Genomic DNA, 16700 nt, shown 5'->3' on the forward strand with positions numbered 1-16700 from the left:
AATAGAAGAAGGGACATTTACCCGTGAAGGCAGTTTATTCATTTTTGACGGTTAAAAGAACAATGCTAGGACAATTCCAAGTGAAGTTCTTAACAGACTAATGCAACACCTCTTCTTGAGAGCATAGGTTGTAAAATTTCAGAACATGCAGATATACATGTATATACATTGTAAATATTGTTGAGGAAGATCCGGAAAACAACTTGAAGAGAGCAATAATGTTACACAGGACAAGGTCTGGAGAGAATGATACTAAACATGGCGTTATGGATGAGTACCAACAGAAACCTTTCATCTATGACTGGCTCCACACATGAGTAATATGCTGAAGTACAAAAGTGTGCAATCCATAGTTCTTAGTTAATTGCCAAAATAGTATCAAAATTTCGTATCATTTTTTGGAAATAGGCTTGAGGTCACCGTAACTAAGAAACTTCGAGCGACACACTTTAATAGAATGCAAAGTAAACAGACATTTTTTTAATTGTTAAAGCAACTAGTAATTCATAACTTGAAAATACAACAGTCTTCAAAGCTTATCATTTCAAGTCCGGAGAATGAGATCCGTCTACACCATCTTGCGAACGCTAGACTACACGTCATTGGACAGATACTGAGTATATGTTACCAATGTTTCTCTATTCTTAACACCTGTCTCCTCAATGGGAAATTTTGGAAAGAAAGGTCTTCCATGAATTATGATTAAGATAAATAAAAACACACAAAATATGCAAGAACAAATATCTAAATGTATGGATCACCTTGCTCACGTCGCTGAATCGGAGCCTCAAGTATGAAAGACAGATACATAAATAGTTAAGATCCAGTTTGTGGATTCGCCATATAAAGACAGAAAAATACGAAGCTCTCAAAATAGATATTTTAAAACATGATCACAATTACTGTTCGAACAATTTGTAAGATTTGGGAATACATCTCGTCGGTGGTCGATTTTCATGGATTTCGTGTGCACCCCTTATCGGCCAATTTGCAACCTCTACGATTACTGAATCATGTCTTTGGTAAAGGGATGTTCGCCTGTGAATTATGTTCCCATGAATCAAATTTTTAAGATATTTGCTCCCATACGAATTAAAAAGGACTCTTAAGTATTGTAAAACGTCAGTGAAATAAAAGGTGGGACAACTGGTAAAGTTACTGAAGAGGTATTTTTATCATTTAGACAATGTTAGGAAAGCACTTAACAGGTTTGATACTCCCGCTCTGGAGAGCAGAAGTTGTAAACGACAAAGAGTGTCCAGAAAAAAAAAAACTGGAGGTTCCACGGCAACGAGTTGACACAGGACCCCTGACGTTGTGAGGATGGTGGTCTGAGAAAATAAATAATAATTTAAAGAGCTTTTGGAGATATTGTTAGGAAGAATCCAAATCAGAAGCAAAGTAAATGCACTATACTGACACTGTTTGAACTGATAAGTTATCGCTAGGCTCTCCATTGGACAAATTAAACGTTGTACGGGAAGATCCGAAATTCCTGAAGAACAATTAGGTGTCACAGGACAAGGTCTGGAAAGGCTTATACTTAACATGACATGGTGGACAAGTACATGTATCATCGGTCTGAAGAGGCTTATACTAAACATGACATGGTCGACGAGTATCATCGGTCTGGGAGGCTTATACTAAACATGATATGGTGGACGAGTATCATCGGTCTGGGGAGGTTTATACTAAACATGACACGGTGGACGATACTTAACATGCAATGGTGGACAGGTATCATCGGTCTGGATAGACTTACACTAAACATGATATGGTGTGGACGATACTAAACATGATATGGTGTGGACGACACTAAACATGATATGGTGTGGACGATACTTAACATGACATGGTGGGCGATAATTAACATGACATGGTCAACGATACTTAACATGACATGGTGGACGAGAATCCTCGGTCTAGAGAGGCTTACACTTAACGTTACATGGTGGACGATACTATACATGGCATGGTGGACGGGTATCATCGCTCTGGAGTATCCCATACTAAACATGAAAAAGTGGCCGAATATCGCTCTGGAGTGGCCTATACTTAACATAACAAGGTTGACGAGTATCATCGGTCTGGAGAGGCTTATACTGCACATGACCAGGTGGCCGAATATCATCGATCTGGAGTGACCTATACTAAACATGACATGTTGGGCGAATATCATCGGTCTGGAGAGGCTTACATTAAACATGAAAAAGTGGACAAGTATCATCGGTCTTGAGAGGCTCACACTAAATATGACAAAGAGGACGAGTATCATCGGTCTGGAGAGTCTATACTAAACATAACAAGGTGGACGAGTATCATCGGTCTGGAGAGGCTTATACTAAATATAACACTGTGGACGATACTTAACATGCAATGGTGGACAAGTATCATTGGTCTGGAGAGACTTACACTAAACATGGCATTGTGGACGAATATCATCGGTCTGTAGAGGCTTATACTCAACATGACATAGTAGACGAATATCATCGATCTGGGTGGCTTTCACTAAACATGATATGGTGGACGAGTGTCATTGGTCTAGAGTGGCTTATACTCAACATGACATGGTGGACAGTACTAAGCATGAAATGGTGAACGATACTTAACATAACATGGTGGGCGATACTTATCATGACATGATGGACGATACTAAACATGACATGGTGGACGAGAATCATCGGTCTGGAGAGGCTTTGTCTTAACATTACATGGTGGATGATACTAAACATGACATAATGGACAAGCATCATCGGTCTGGAGAGGGTTACACTAAACAAGACATGGTGGACGGGTAACATCGGTCTGGAATGGCCTATACTAAACATGACAAGGTGGACGGGTATCATCGGTCTGGAGTGGCCTATACTAAACATGAAAAAGTGGCCGAATATCGTCTGTCTGGATGGCCTATATTAAACATGACATGGTGGACGAATATCAACGGTCTGGAGTGGCCTATAATAAACATGACATGGTGGACGAATATCATCGGTCTGGGAGGCTTACATTAAACATGACATGGTGGACAAGTATCATCGGTCTGGAGAGGCTTATACTGTACATGACAAGGTGGCCGAATACCATCGATCTGGACCGGTCTATACTAAACATGACATGGTGGACGAGTATCATCGGTCTGGAGAGGCTTATACTAATCATGAAATGGTGGATGATGCTTAACATGAAATGGTGGACGATACTAAATATGACATGGTGGACAATACTAAATATGAAATAGTGGTCGATGACTAACATGACATGGTGGGCGATACTTATCATAACATGTTGGACGATACTAAACATGACATGGTGGACGAGAATCATCGGTCTGGAGAGGCTTATACTTAACATTACATGGTGGACGATACAAAACATGACATGATGGACAAGTATCATCGGTCTGGAGAGGGCTATACTTAACATGACATGGTGGACGGGTATCATCGATCCGGAATGGCCTATACTTAACATGACAAGGTGGCCGAATATCATCGGTCTGGAGTGGCCTATACTAAACATGACATGAAGAACCAGTATCATCGGTCTGGAATGGCTTATACTAAACATGACATGGTGGACGAGTATCATCGGTCTGGAATGGCCTATACTAAACATGACATGGTGGACGAATATCATGGGTCTGGAGAAGCATATACTAAAATGTCACGGTGGACGAATATCATTGGTCTGGGAGGCTTACACTAAATATGACATGGTTGACGAATATCATCGGTCTCGGAGACTTACACTAAATATGACATGGTGGACGAGTATCATCGGAAGCCTTACATCATCAGTGACCTTGGCATCAAAAATGACTAGGGAATAAATGTGAGCAATCCAAAAAAATCAAAATCTCGTAATCCTTTTTTGTGAAGACAAGTTCGACACCATCGTGGTTTAGCAACTTCGATCGACACGCAAGAGATGCAATAATTTGTTGAATGATAATATTGGTTTCTGGAAGTTTTTTTTATAGAACATTTGTTGCATGGATAATAAAATATATGACACTGCATTATTTAGACCTTAAAAATTTTAATGGCAATGAATTAAGAAAACAGGAGCTGCCAATGCACTTTATTTGCAAAAACTGGTGTATAGAGTTAATTCTACCCGAACAGAATATACGTAAAGGCTAAATGATATAGCAAGCCATTGTTCAGCAAAGAGACTGAATAACATTTCTACTATTTAAACACATAAAAATTGACTACTTTTTGTAGAAATTGTCTACCTCTTCTTGATATGATGTAATAAAGATCAATTCTCATTTAAACGCTGCAGATCATATTATTTTTTCAAGAGGAAAAAGCTAACTTATTACTGGTAATATAAGCAATGTCATTTTTTCAAGACATTACCTGAGCTGGACTCTCAAGTTAGCTTTTCTATCAGAATTTTTCTCTGTATGTATATTTGCTCGAAAAATCTCAAAAGATCGACTTCAATTATCCAAGTAGACTACCAGAAATATTTAATCACAGATCACTTCATTCAAAAACTTGGAAGTGTGGCTATTTGACCAAAATGAACATCGTTTCACGCATCTGCCTAACAACCCACTACAAAGATTTCATCACAACAGTTGAGTAGTGACTGCAAACACTGGCGGCCAAAAAGTATTTGATGCTAGAGAAAAAAAACGGTTAAAAAAAACTTTTCCCATACTACGACTGAGGAACAAAATTATGCCTCATAATTGACTTTACAAATTACATCCCAGTGCGTTAATTGACTCAGCAAACAGCAGTTGCTGTCATATTTATGAATGTTAGTGATGCCTGCAGTAGATATATGTAATTGATAAACAAAATTAACCTAAATCTTTTCTCATTAAATCGAGTTGCCTAGTTACGCAGACGGTAAGGTATGGCACGCCGACAATCTGATTAAAATCAGATCTTTGTTACGCTCCGAAATTCTGATGGTCGCTGTACAAGACCATCAGAATTTCGGAGCGTAACAAAGATCTGATTTTAATCAGATTGGGCACGCCGATTGCTTCAAAATTATTTTCTGCACGACCTTAAACAAAAATTACACGAGTAAGTAAAAACCTACACAAAGTGAGGAAAATATACACGAAGTTATTGAAATTTACACAAACTATAGAAAAACTGCAAAATCAACAAAATATTTACACGATATATTGAGGAAATTACACAAACGTAAAAACAAGAACTGCACGAGTGAGAATACAACATCGACATAATATGCTACGCATCCTCATTGCGCACATGTTATTAATATTCATTAGAGAGCAGCTCAATGTGGCTTGGATGCTTGAAACATATTATAAATACATAAGGAGAAGTAAAGTGTAAGTAATCTTTTTAAAAAAGATTCTTTTGAAATTCCGCTAGACTCTCAAGAACATGTACAACGTATATTATGTAGATAAATTGACTGGCACATAATCTTAAACTTGTAGTATATGAACACCCCTGAATAAAAAACATTCTACACAGAAAACATGTATAAATAACGTAAAAAGGGGGGTTGCATATTACCAGTTGTGTGTTTAATTGTTGGATTTTTTAAAGTATGTCATTCCTCTGTATAGCAATTTCTTTTGAAAGTTTAAAACAATGACATATAGGCCTAAATAAAAATAAATAAAAACAACATGTGATATAATACAGGAGAGTTAACAACAAATCAAACTCTTCTCTCCTCCACCACCCACTGAGTATACTTTTGGTAATAATCAAGGATGTACATGCGTGACCTTTTCATACAGAGATCCCTCCCTGCTGGTTCTGGAACGAAAGACAACTGTACGCTAATCGATTTATAGATATTTGACACACCAATAATACCTTTTGATTAAAAATTATATTACTAGCAATTCATACAAAGATTTTGAAGCAATGTTGCGATCATCTGGGTTGTGGAATTTGACCGAAAACTTTTTGGGAGTCAACAGTAAAGAAACTCGAGCAAATAATTGTGCAACTTAAATTTTAATATTGAAATGCATATCTCACTTTTTGATATATGTATGTAATAAAGTACATGTAGTACATGGTCTTAACTTTTGAGCAACGTGTGGTGATTTCATAAAATGTAGAAAAATTATACAGTCGTTTTACTTATGTGAATTAAAGCTTAATTTATGTTGTTTTTAATGTACCTGCGGTAGTCTATTTTGAATAGTCAAAATGCATATAAAAGAGTTAAGAAAATTTAAAATTATAAAATACAGGCACGTAGTATCATTTTTGAAAGTGGTGGGGGCAGCCAGAATTTTTTTTTTTGACAACCTACCTGCCAAACTCAAAAATCCTATTTCGTGTGTGTGTGTGTGGGGGGGGGGGGGGAGGAGGGGGGCCTTCCACTTTCTTTTCGAAACACATTATAATACCAAATTACTTTGATTTAAACTGTCCTACAGCAAAGGGGGGACCAGATTTTCAGTGGACATTTACAAAAGAAGTAGGTTATGTTTGGAAAAAAGGGGGGGGGGGCAAGCCCCTACTGATGCTACGTGCCTGAAATATTTTCTAAGAATTTAAGGGTACATATAATAGTGTACGGAAGTAGTGAAATTCAACTGAACTGTAACGATATTGTAAGACCAAATTCAGGAAGACATACAAGATGAACTTAATTAGCTGGGACTTGGCTTCACATGCATATTTATTTTCAATGCAGATTTTGACAATAATAAATTTTCACACGGTAATAAAACAAAGATTTCTTGAGGTTTATATTCATCACATGTTTTCTTATATTTATTCGTAGTCATGCTCGAAGTAAAACAAGACCTGGTTGATGCCATTGATACACATGTACAATATTGTTATAAAGCAAACTTTTAATTACTTGTACATGTATACGTACAAAATACAAATTGCATAGATTAGGCTTTTTAACTCATAATCTGAATTTTCAAAAACGTTAGATATGCACATGAATAATCTTTTAAAAAAAGAATCTTGTATAAAATATGTTCCTTTAATGTTATTGAAGATTATTTTCATTTTATAATTATACAGTCATGTTCTTTTTTTATAACGACTATAGATTTGGGTAAAAAAGTGTTATTACAAAAACTGAGTGTTCGGAAAAAAATTAAAATTTTATGCATACAAATTCGAAATGTAAAGATAAATTGTTATCTTGGAAAATATTTGTCAAACCTCGAGCTCCATAAAGAACATATATAATTTATTTGCATTATTCAAGAGTGATAAAACACATTCTATGTTCTTTCTATTTATTCTAATATCCATTTCCATTTTCTTATTTGTAACACTGTACGTAAATGTATTTAGTAATTCACTATATTTTTAAAATTTCTGATGTGTCATTATGGTCCAACGATTTGAAACTTTAATAAATACATAGATTCAGATTTTGCGACTCCAATCAATCCACGAACCAGATCCGCCACTGATGATATGTTTTACCAGTGCCAGGATCATTTGAGTAGAGTTTTGTTATTTTTAAGTATCAAAACACAAAACCACATGTACTACAGCACATAGAGTATATATATATTTCCCTTTAATTATCTGATCCTTTTTATTAAAAGTGAAAGCATTTATCAAGTAATCGCCATTACGAATGAGGGTAACTCTTATACCCTCAGGAATGTCTTGTTTTTTATTGAGTAGTTTATGACTGAAAATATGCGATATCACGGAAGGAATTCATAATAGTGTAGGCTGATATCCTCATATTGTATAAGTAAAAAATTTTTACTTATACAATATGAGGATATCAGCCTACACTATAATATAATTCAGGATTATGTACAACCCGAGATAATCAAGTAATTTACACATTTATTCTGAAATTGAGCCCTTTATAATGTTAATTACAGACTAATTCTATCGGACATTCATTCAATGGTCAATTAAATTTATTTTGATAAGTATACTCTTCACGTCTTTTAGACATTCTAAGAAGGTTTTCATTTTGTTGTCCTCCGTTCTAGATCCGATCGTATCTAACTAATAAAAACTATGAAAGTACGTTTTGTATTATACATAAAGCATTAATTTACAATTCTTTAATTAACACCTTACTCAAAACAAAATAAATGTAATTCAGTATATCTATAAGATAAGAAAGCAGTAAAAGAAATCAGGTGATCGAAATTTATCGCTAGTAAATTAAACAGGGATAATTCCATTCTAATCAAAATTTATTAACCATAGTACTTCTTTTTATGAAATCTGAAAAACACCGAATATTCGAATCTTAAATTCATATTCGAATATCAACTCATCGAATGAATATTCGAATGTTCGAATATTCGTTGCCATCCCTAGTAAAAATACATGTATAATTAGAAATAAAATATTTTTTATGTTCAGGTAATCTCCACTTTTTAATCTTTTTGAAAATAAAAAAAAAAACTGAATAATTTTCTACTCCTAAATGAAAAAAAAAAATCTTCCCAAATTAATTCATAATTAGAACAAATGAGAAGTACCAAAATAAATTATAATCAGAAATAATTCTGCCATCATTTTCATGAAGAATCCACTTTATTAATCGTTTTATTATACATGTGTTAATTTTATTTTATACAAGTACTTTCCGTTAAAGTTGTATCTATGAGTTAGAGATTTTTAAAAGGCCTTAGAGTATATATTTAAAAAAAAAACAATTCTATATCTTTTTTTTTTAAAGCAAGATATGTTTATCGTTAGGAATTTAGAGTTTGCTACATGTATTACTTTTAGTTCGGAGTCGAGTGCATCATATGCAATGGTACTTTTTCCCCCCGCATTAACACAAACATGCGATTCCTTTCTTGCCACAATTTATGTCCGGCATCATATAATACCTCCATATTTTGGCTAGGATCTCGGTCAATATAAGAAAATATGATATCTCCGAGCAACTTTTAATTTTTTCTTACAGTTCACAAGAAAACACTTCATTCGTTCGATTGGCATCAGCTAGAAATCAGACCGAGTTTTAGCAAAGAAATATTGTTTGTTTGTTTGTATGTTGTTTAACGTCCCTCTCGAGAATTTTTCACTCATATGGAGACGCCACCACTTGCCGGTGGAGAGCTGCAAATTTTGTCCTATACTCGGCACTTACGGCCATTGAGCAGTGAGGGATCTTTTTCGTGCCAGCACCTACTGCGACACGGGACCTCGGTTTATACGGTCTCATCCGAAGGACCGGTCTCCACGTCCCACAGTGGGATTCGAACCCGCGACGTAAGGATCAACTCCTTACGCCGCGACTCTAGAGCAGACGCTCTAACCACTGCGCCACGCGGGCGACTAGCAAAGAAATAAAGAAGCAAACAAACATGCATATCATCGTCAACGCCATTTTCTCTCGATTACGTCCAACATTCATGAAGAGATAAAGAGTACAGAAAACCAAGAACACGATGAATATTCTATGTGCATAATAATGATATGCGCAGCTGTATGCGCAGTAAAATTGTTTGTGTAATTTTTAGTTTCCTCTGCTCGTGCAGTTTTTGATTTTTATGCCCTTAATCGTGTAAAAAATTTCGGAATTCGTGTATTTTTCGTTCTGTTTGTGTATAAAATTTTTCAAACTATGTGCAATTTTTACCGATAAGTGCATTTTTATTTTACTCGTGTATATTTTTCATCAAGCTCGTGTATAAAATCATGATCGTTCTGCAGAAAATAATTTTGACGCAATCGGCGTGCCATAGTAAGGAATTTAAGCTGTTGAATTTTTATGCATTTAGGATAATGGCTTCCCTTTTTAACAAAGTCGTAATTATAACAGGTAAGTTTTTTCACTTATTCTATGGTTATAAATTTTCTGATGTTAAAAAAACTTAAGCAACTTATTTGTTTTTAGTCATTGCATGTAATATTTATAATATCCCCGTTTTCGATGTGACGTAAATGAGCCTCCCTGTAAAGGTTCGAGCAAATGGAATGGAAAACTAGTTTAAGGTTTTGCCAAAGGCCAAGATATCCAAAAATTTATTTTTACAATAGCTCCAAAACTATGTGAGGTATAATGTTAAAACTTTTACAGTTTATAAATATATCATTGATTAACAGATAGAAAGTATCACTTGAAAACAAAAATATTAAAAAAAAATTTTTTTGAGGGAAAAAAGTAAAAAAAATTGCATATTTTTTAAAAAAAAAAATGCACCTCCTTAATTCTGTACTTTTAGTGAAAACCATCATTGCAGAAATAATATATGTTTATCAGTGAAGGGCAAGTTGGACGTGAATGGTCTCTGAAAGGCTGTCATTGAAAGCATGACATGTATAAAGACAAGACCCCTATAAAATCCGTCATTTGCAATGTACTTTCGGTTTCAAATCTTAACATTTGGACAAAATGAACAGGGAAAACAACTTTTCAGAGGCTATAGAAGTCCAACTTGCCCTTCATTGATAAACATATATTGTTTCTGCAATGATGGCTTTCACTAAAAGTACGGAATTAATTAGGTGTATTTCTTTTAAATATATCATCTTGTATCTAGTGTATTGTTAGAGGAGTAAGTAAGAACTCTGGTGCACCCGTTTCGGAGTTTATTTGCAAAATTTATTAATTTCTAAGTATAGATTTTAGTAGGCTGCTTTGGCTGCGTTCTTGAACCAAAGGTACAGAGAATCAGTCTGTAGAATGTAGAAAGTGGTGGTAATTCCTGATAGACATTCACCTTTGAGTGAAAAATGTTTTTAAAAATCTAATTGAAATTGCATAAAAAGATCTTTAAAAAGACTGTCCTTTGGGGTAAGAAATAGTGGCACATCATCAATAAAATATTTAAAAAGTTTGAAAATAATGAGTTCATCCCTTTTCATTTTTTTTCCTCTTGATAATGGGCATAGGTATTAGTCAAAGGATGTGATGTCACGAATGAAGAAAATTTGAAAGGTTTGGTTGGATCGACTCTAGAGAAATACGGACAAATCGACGTACTGGTAAGCTGTTTCGGGGGCGGGGGTGGGGGTGGGTATTACATGTATTTTGTACTCAAACTCTCCAGTATTTAATTTATAAGCTAAGGTTAAATGAACATATTTACCCAAATCTGTTTTTAGTTAATAAATGCACAGATCTGTTATTAAAAAGTATATATCCATAATTAAAAGATTTTCTATTAATTTCATATAAAGTTGGTACAAGAAGGAAAAAGAAAAAAGAAAGAATTTGTTAAAATATGAATTAAAAACGATAACAAATAATGAAATGATATTTAATTTAGCAGATATTTTTCATTTAAGAACCCTCTCTACACTGCACACTAAAGAGTTCTGATTCTATGGTATTTTTCTGCAATTAGAGTGATCTGCCCTTAGATTTAAATTGTAATAAATTGAAATTTACAGTATATTACTCAATTTGTAATCAATTCAAGTATTCTTAACATTTTAAAAGGCCAAGATAAATCAATTGAACATGTTTTTTACATGTATTTTCTCTATGGGGGTAAACAACAGTGGTTTCTATTCACTGATACTGTGTTTGTTTGAACATTTTTTCCTGGGGGACAATGCCACGTACCATATAATGAAAATTAAATAGAAAAGCTCAATATTAACACCTCTATACAATATATTTTTCTCATTGTCCAAAAAATATTTTGCACTGGTGCAGAGAGGGTTCTTAAGTTACCAACTATAAAAAAGCATCAAATATAATAAAGAACCATAGATTTTTGTTCAGGGATGGAAATAATCACAAATCAGTCAAATATCTTATGTTGGTTAAAGAAATTAAATATCATTATTTCAACTTGGCAAACTGTTATGGCATACACGAACCTTGGTTAAGATTTATTTTGATTCATTTGTTATATTTTGAATTATGGATTCCTGTCTCGAGTTTTGATTCGAAAAACTTTTTATTCTAAATTAGTTACCTTTTCCTGTTGGGGAACAGAAAAAAAATCGTCATATTATTTTAAAAATTCAGGTGAACAATGCAGGGAGTGCTCGATACGTCAATTATCTTGAAACAACAAGGGATGTGTTCGATACTACCTTTAACCTCAACATCCGCGCCCCTTTTTTTCTCACCCAGATGTGTACTACTCACTTGCAGAAAACTAAAGGTAAAACTCGAAGCTGAAATGCAATTGCAAGTCACAATATATAAAATAAAGGTTGCAATACGAAGTTTGCTATTTTTATAGGATGTGTGGTAAATGTGTCAAGCCTTGCAGGACAACGTACTGTAAGTTAAACCAATTTTACGTTTAAAAGTGTTTTTGTATGAATATAAAAAGGAAAGTAGCATATTTTAGACTGTTATGCATATGCTGGTTGCACATTCTGCTGTATGTACAATTTCAATCCTAGCAATTTATAAAAACACTACTTTGCTTCCACAGTTTCCGATTGCGATGGTGTACGGTATGAGTAAAGCAGCAATGGACCAGTTTACCAGGACTCTCGCTATTGGTCAGTTATTTTGTATAAATATTTCTCTTAATGCTTCCTATAGGTTTTTATTTTATTTCATTATGTAGAATTCTCCTTTATTTAATAGATTTGGCCAAAGAAAATGTTCGGGTTAATTCAGTTAAGTAAGTAATAAAGAGGAGAGAATTATTTCAAATTCGAGTTAAATAAGTTTTGTAGAATCTAGTTCAAGCTAATTTTCATTTATCTTTTCAGCCCTGGGGTTATCAAGAGTCTGGAATTTCAGAAGAGAGCAGGAATGACGGAGCAAATCTACAACCAAGTATGCATATAGTATCAAAACAAAAATTAATTCATTAAATAAATAAAAATAAAAAAAACTAGATGATGTCATAAGAGAGAGTAAGTTTGTCTCATAATTTTTTTTCCTTCGTACCTGGGTAACTAGTCAAGAAGCAACAATACTTGTATCAATTTCAGCATAAAATGCGCAGATGAACATGGGGCCTATCGACCTTAATGAAGCATAAATTCTGTTTAAAACGAGTTTTGGATAGAAAATTTTGCATATTTTTGCCCTGAATTTAGCTACTGGACGAACATCCGAATTACGAAACCTTATAACATATCAACAAGACACAATCAATCATATTCTAAAAGTAGATTTGGCTACTTCATAAAATGTAGGAGGAAATCATGAGTTCAGAGGAACATACAGTTTTTGTAGGGGGAAAAAAAAACATTGTTGTGGTTTGTACCCCAATTTTCCTCCCCTTTGAAAGCAAAAATTCTGAAATCTTATTGCACATCTACAGAAAACTACAAATCACAGATCAAAAGCTGATTTGGCTATAGCATAAAATGTAAGAGGAGTTCTGGGAACCATTTTTTCTTTGGGGGGGGGGGGATTTTTAGATTCCCCATTGGTCCCAAGGTGAAAATGGTAATTCCAAACTTTTATAGCACATCTACAGGACGTCGCCAATCACATTCCAAAAGATGATTTGCCAAAATTGCTTCAAAAAAAGATTGATTGTATGTTGTTTTACGTCTCGTTCGAGAATTTCACCCATATAGAGACGTCACCATATACCGGTGAAGGGTTTCAAATTTAGATCTTTACTCGGCACTTAGGGCCATTGAGCAGTGAGGGTTCTTTATCATGGCAACCCCTGTCGTGAGCACGGTGCCTCGGTTTTTAAATAAGGTCTCATCAGAAAGATCAGCAACTTTCACTTGAAAGTGCCGAGTGCTTGGCAAAGGCATCCGGAACACCTCGGGCCTTTCACAGAAAGGCCCGAGGTGTTCCGGATGTGGCAAAGGTAGAGTTGCTTCCGGCTTAGGTCTGCCGCAGCCGGGGTTTGAACCCACGACCTTCCAATCACGGAGCGTAAAAAAAAGAGAAGTTTAAGGAAGAAGAATTTGTAGAAAAAACGTCGCTTATCAAATCCTTATAAGCCCCAGGGTGAAAATGAAAATTTCAAAATCTTTTTGCACATCTACAGCACATCACATTTAGTATTTCAAAATATAAAACTTTTTTTTAATACACAGAAGGCTTCTTTTCGAAAATTATTTTATGGGTCAGTTCCGGTCTATATCAGACAGACTGTTTAAATCTTTGTTTAGTTTACTGAGTGTCATATATTGCATAAATATGTTATCATCGTCGATAATAAACAATTCTATTGTATGTTGCAGTTAATAGAAAAGCAGAAGGAACTGCAGCCTCTGACGGGAGCCGTTGAACCGGAAGAGGTTGCCAAGGTGATCCTGTTTCTAGCCTCGGACCAATCATCATCGATCACAGGAGAACTAATTTATGTGGATGGAGGGCGTCACGTCTTAATGCCCCTGTGATGTAAATTACATTTTTGGTTTATAGAATAATATGGCCTGAGAGATTTTCGGACCTTCAGATTTTATGTCAATTGCCCCCCTAAAGTGAAAATCAAAATCTATGCCTCCCTCGCTTATCTTTCACAGCCTTGATTCTACTCTGAATGGAGTTCTTCAGTGCATTTATCTTTTACAAATATTATTAAACCATTCCAACGATGCAGCCCTTAGCTGGTGGAGCGACATGCAAACAATAAATTTTAGTTTTAAAATGCACATTTTAAAGAATCCAGACATACAAACGGTAGAGAAATAACTAAAGAAAATCTGCATTGTGACTTTTTTATGTAAAATTATGCATCTGGGGATGCATAATCAATAATAATGCTTTGGATGTTGGTTTCTGGGATTAATAATGGTGCTATTTTTATAACGAGATCCATCCCAAAGTGAATACAAATCCAACAATAGCCAAACTTGCAAAGACGTTGCATTGGAGAATACATACATCATGTTTCAGATTTTGCTTGATGACCTTCATTTCACAGCTTCAGGACTAATTATTCTGGTAATGGTAAATCTCACGTAATCCAAATTTTGAATATGCATTTACATATGAAATATTTATTTGCCAAATGGTTGTAATTAGATTTTTTAAAAAAAATGATATCAATTTGGAGCCAAAAAGCGGAGTGTGTCTGTTTCAACTCCTTAATTATTACCCTTTTATTAAGGTCAATTTCCTTTGTGATAAAAGTTTTTAGAAAAGCAGTCATTGACAGCAGCCATTGACCGGGGGGGGGGGGGGGTTGCCATGATGAAGCCAGTTAGCATCAGTCACCAGTAACCTATTTTTATAGTTGGAGAGGACATGCTAAGGAACCTCTGCAAAGGAATACTGTGGAATCATCACTGTTCGTGGGGGACCAATTAATCTTTATGGATTTCGTGGGTCACCCTTACCCACGAATTAATGTCCACAGAACTATAACGTTGTCAATATATTGGTTCATTGAGTCTTCTGTATAAACAGCTCACCAACGAAATTGTCCTTTTGAATCAGTAAAATTTCGGTTGCCCACAAACCGTGACCTCTATGAATTAAAATTATTCCACAGTAGATATTGGTAAATTGAAGCAAAAAGCTGATCATGAAAAAGTAACAACATGTATATGTTTTCTAGACGTTTCCTGTTAAAGTCTGAAATCTAATTCTATGACTGTTTATATTCAGTAATTCTCAGTGGAAGTGACAGTTTTTCATACATCAACTGTCAGATCTTTTTCATGCTATAGATATAGGACTATGTAGATAAAATGTATGATTTTTTAATATTTCCCATGCAAATATTTTACATTGTATACGCTATAACATATAATAAACAATCATTAGAAAATTTATTATTGCACATTATTTGACTAAACATTTTTGCAGGAATGTAAATGTATTAATATCCTTAGGCATCACAATCACATACAAAAAAAATCACTGAACACAATGTGTACTTTATAGCTACAGAAAAAAAATATACACATAGGGTAATTAGTAACATCAGTAAGGCTTAGTATGTGTGCTGAATTGAAATGTGACTAAATGGAATGTAAATGGCATACATTTCTTATAGAAATGATACATTGTCAAATATCAAGTAAAATAAATGGTTATCACAGAAATTGTGTATTATTTTTTACGTTTACCTTCAAGGCTCAATTCTAAAGAAGAAAATATTTTTAAAAATCTAGATAGTACATCAAAAACATCTTCAAAATTGTAACAACTAAAAATACAATTTGTATGTTACATAAAATTTCCTTTTCTCAAAATTATTAATAATTGAACAACAAAAATTTTTTTTGGCTGCTGATTGTTACATGTATCTATAGACATGGCCTCACCATTAAAAAGTGCTCAACTGATGCAGGCGAGCAGAAGGCACAAGAATTTGGCGACAAGGAATTTTGGAGAATCATCTTTTCTCTTAATAATAAATAGAACTAAATCCTTGACGAATCATTCTGTGGTTGCCTTGCTATCATCTGACACTTAATTGACTTGAGAGTCCGGAGCAGGAGAGTGATGCTGTCTCTAGATGTTTTAATCTGAGCCTCGACAAACGTAGACAATGCCTCCCCAAAGGCCAAAAGTCTCTGTTGCCTGAAGGACTTCAACTACAACAGAATTGAATGGACACTATTCATTCTAGTGTCAAATGTTTTGAAGCAGAGGGAAAAAAGCATAAATAGGATTAAATATATGTTGTGATACATATCTATACATGTACCAGATACTACTGATTACTTTTTATCAATCAAGTAATCCAACCAAAATTATCCAAATTGTAAACACATGAAAATCTGTTGTTAAATTTATCCAAATTTGAATTTAAGAAATAAACGATTTCCTTTTTTGCAGCCTCTTGATTTACAAAACATTGTAAAACTTGAGATCTTAATTTACCTCCTGTCGGGCAGTGTCTGAGCATTCTTCAAATGATTTCTCAGTGGTAA

At 34.5% G+C, this 16700-nt stretch overlaps 1 protein-coding gene across 1 annotated transcript; it reads left to right on the plus strand.

Moving 5' to 3' along the window:
* Positions 1 to 3525: 3525 nt before the first annotated feature.
* Positions 3526 to 14524, plus strand: LOC133173904 (3-oxoacyl-[acyl-carrier-protein] reductase FabG-like). Its single transcript, XM_061308971.1, has 8 exons — positions 3526 to 3624; positions 10818 to 10910; positions 11905 to 12043; positions 12125 to 12165; positions 12323 to 12392; positions 12481 to 12517; positions 12609 to 12675; positions 14055 to 14524. Exons 1-8 carry the CDS (start codon positions 3526 to 3528, stop codon positions 14211 to 14213), a joined length of 705 nt encoding a protein of 234 aa, XP_061164955.1. The 3' UTR covers positions 14214 to 14524.
* Positions 14525 to 16700: the final 2176 nt, after the last annotated feature.

This window comes from Saccostrea echinata, unplaced genomic scaffold (assembly GCF_033153115.1).
Source record: "Saccostrea echinata isolate AGI-Se365-2 ecotype Australia unplaced genomic scaffold, CSIRO_AGI_Sech_v1 ptg000056l, whole genome shotgun sequence".
NCBI classification, from domain to species: Eukaryota; Metazoa; Mollusca; class Bivalvia; order Ostreida; family Ostreidae; genus Saccostrea; species Saccostrea echinata.

Coding starts and splice junctions, on each gene's coding strand:
- LOC133173904 (XM_061308971.1), top strand. CDS start 3,526: ATGAAGAACCAGTATCATCGGTCTGGAATGGCTTATACTAAACATGAC. Junction 10,911..11,904: donor ACGGACAAATCGACGTACTG/GTAAGCTGTTTC, acceptor TTAAAAATTCAG/GTGAACAATGCAGGGAGTGC. Junction 12,166..12,322: donor GCCTTGCAGGACAACGTACT/GTAAGTTAAACC, acceptor TTGCTTCCACAG/TTTCCGATTGCGATGGTGTA.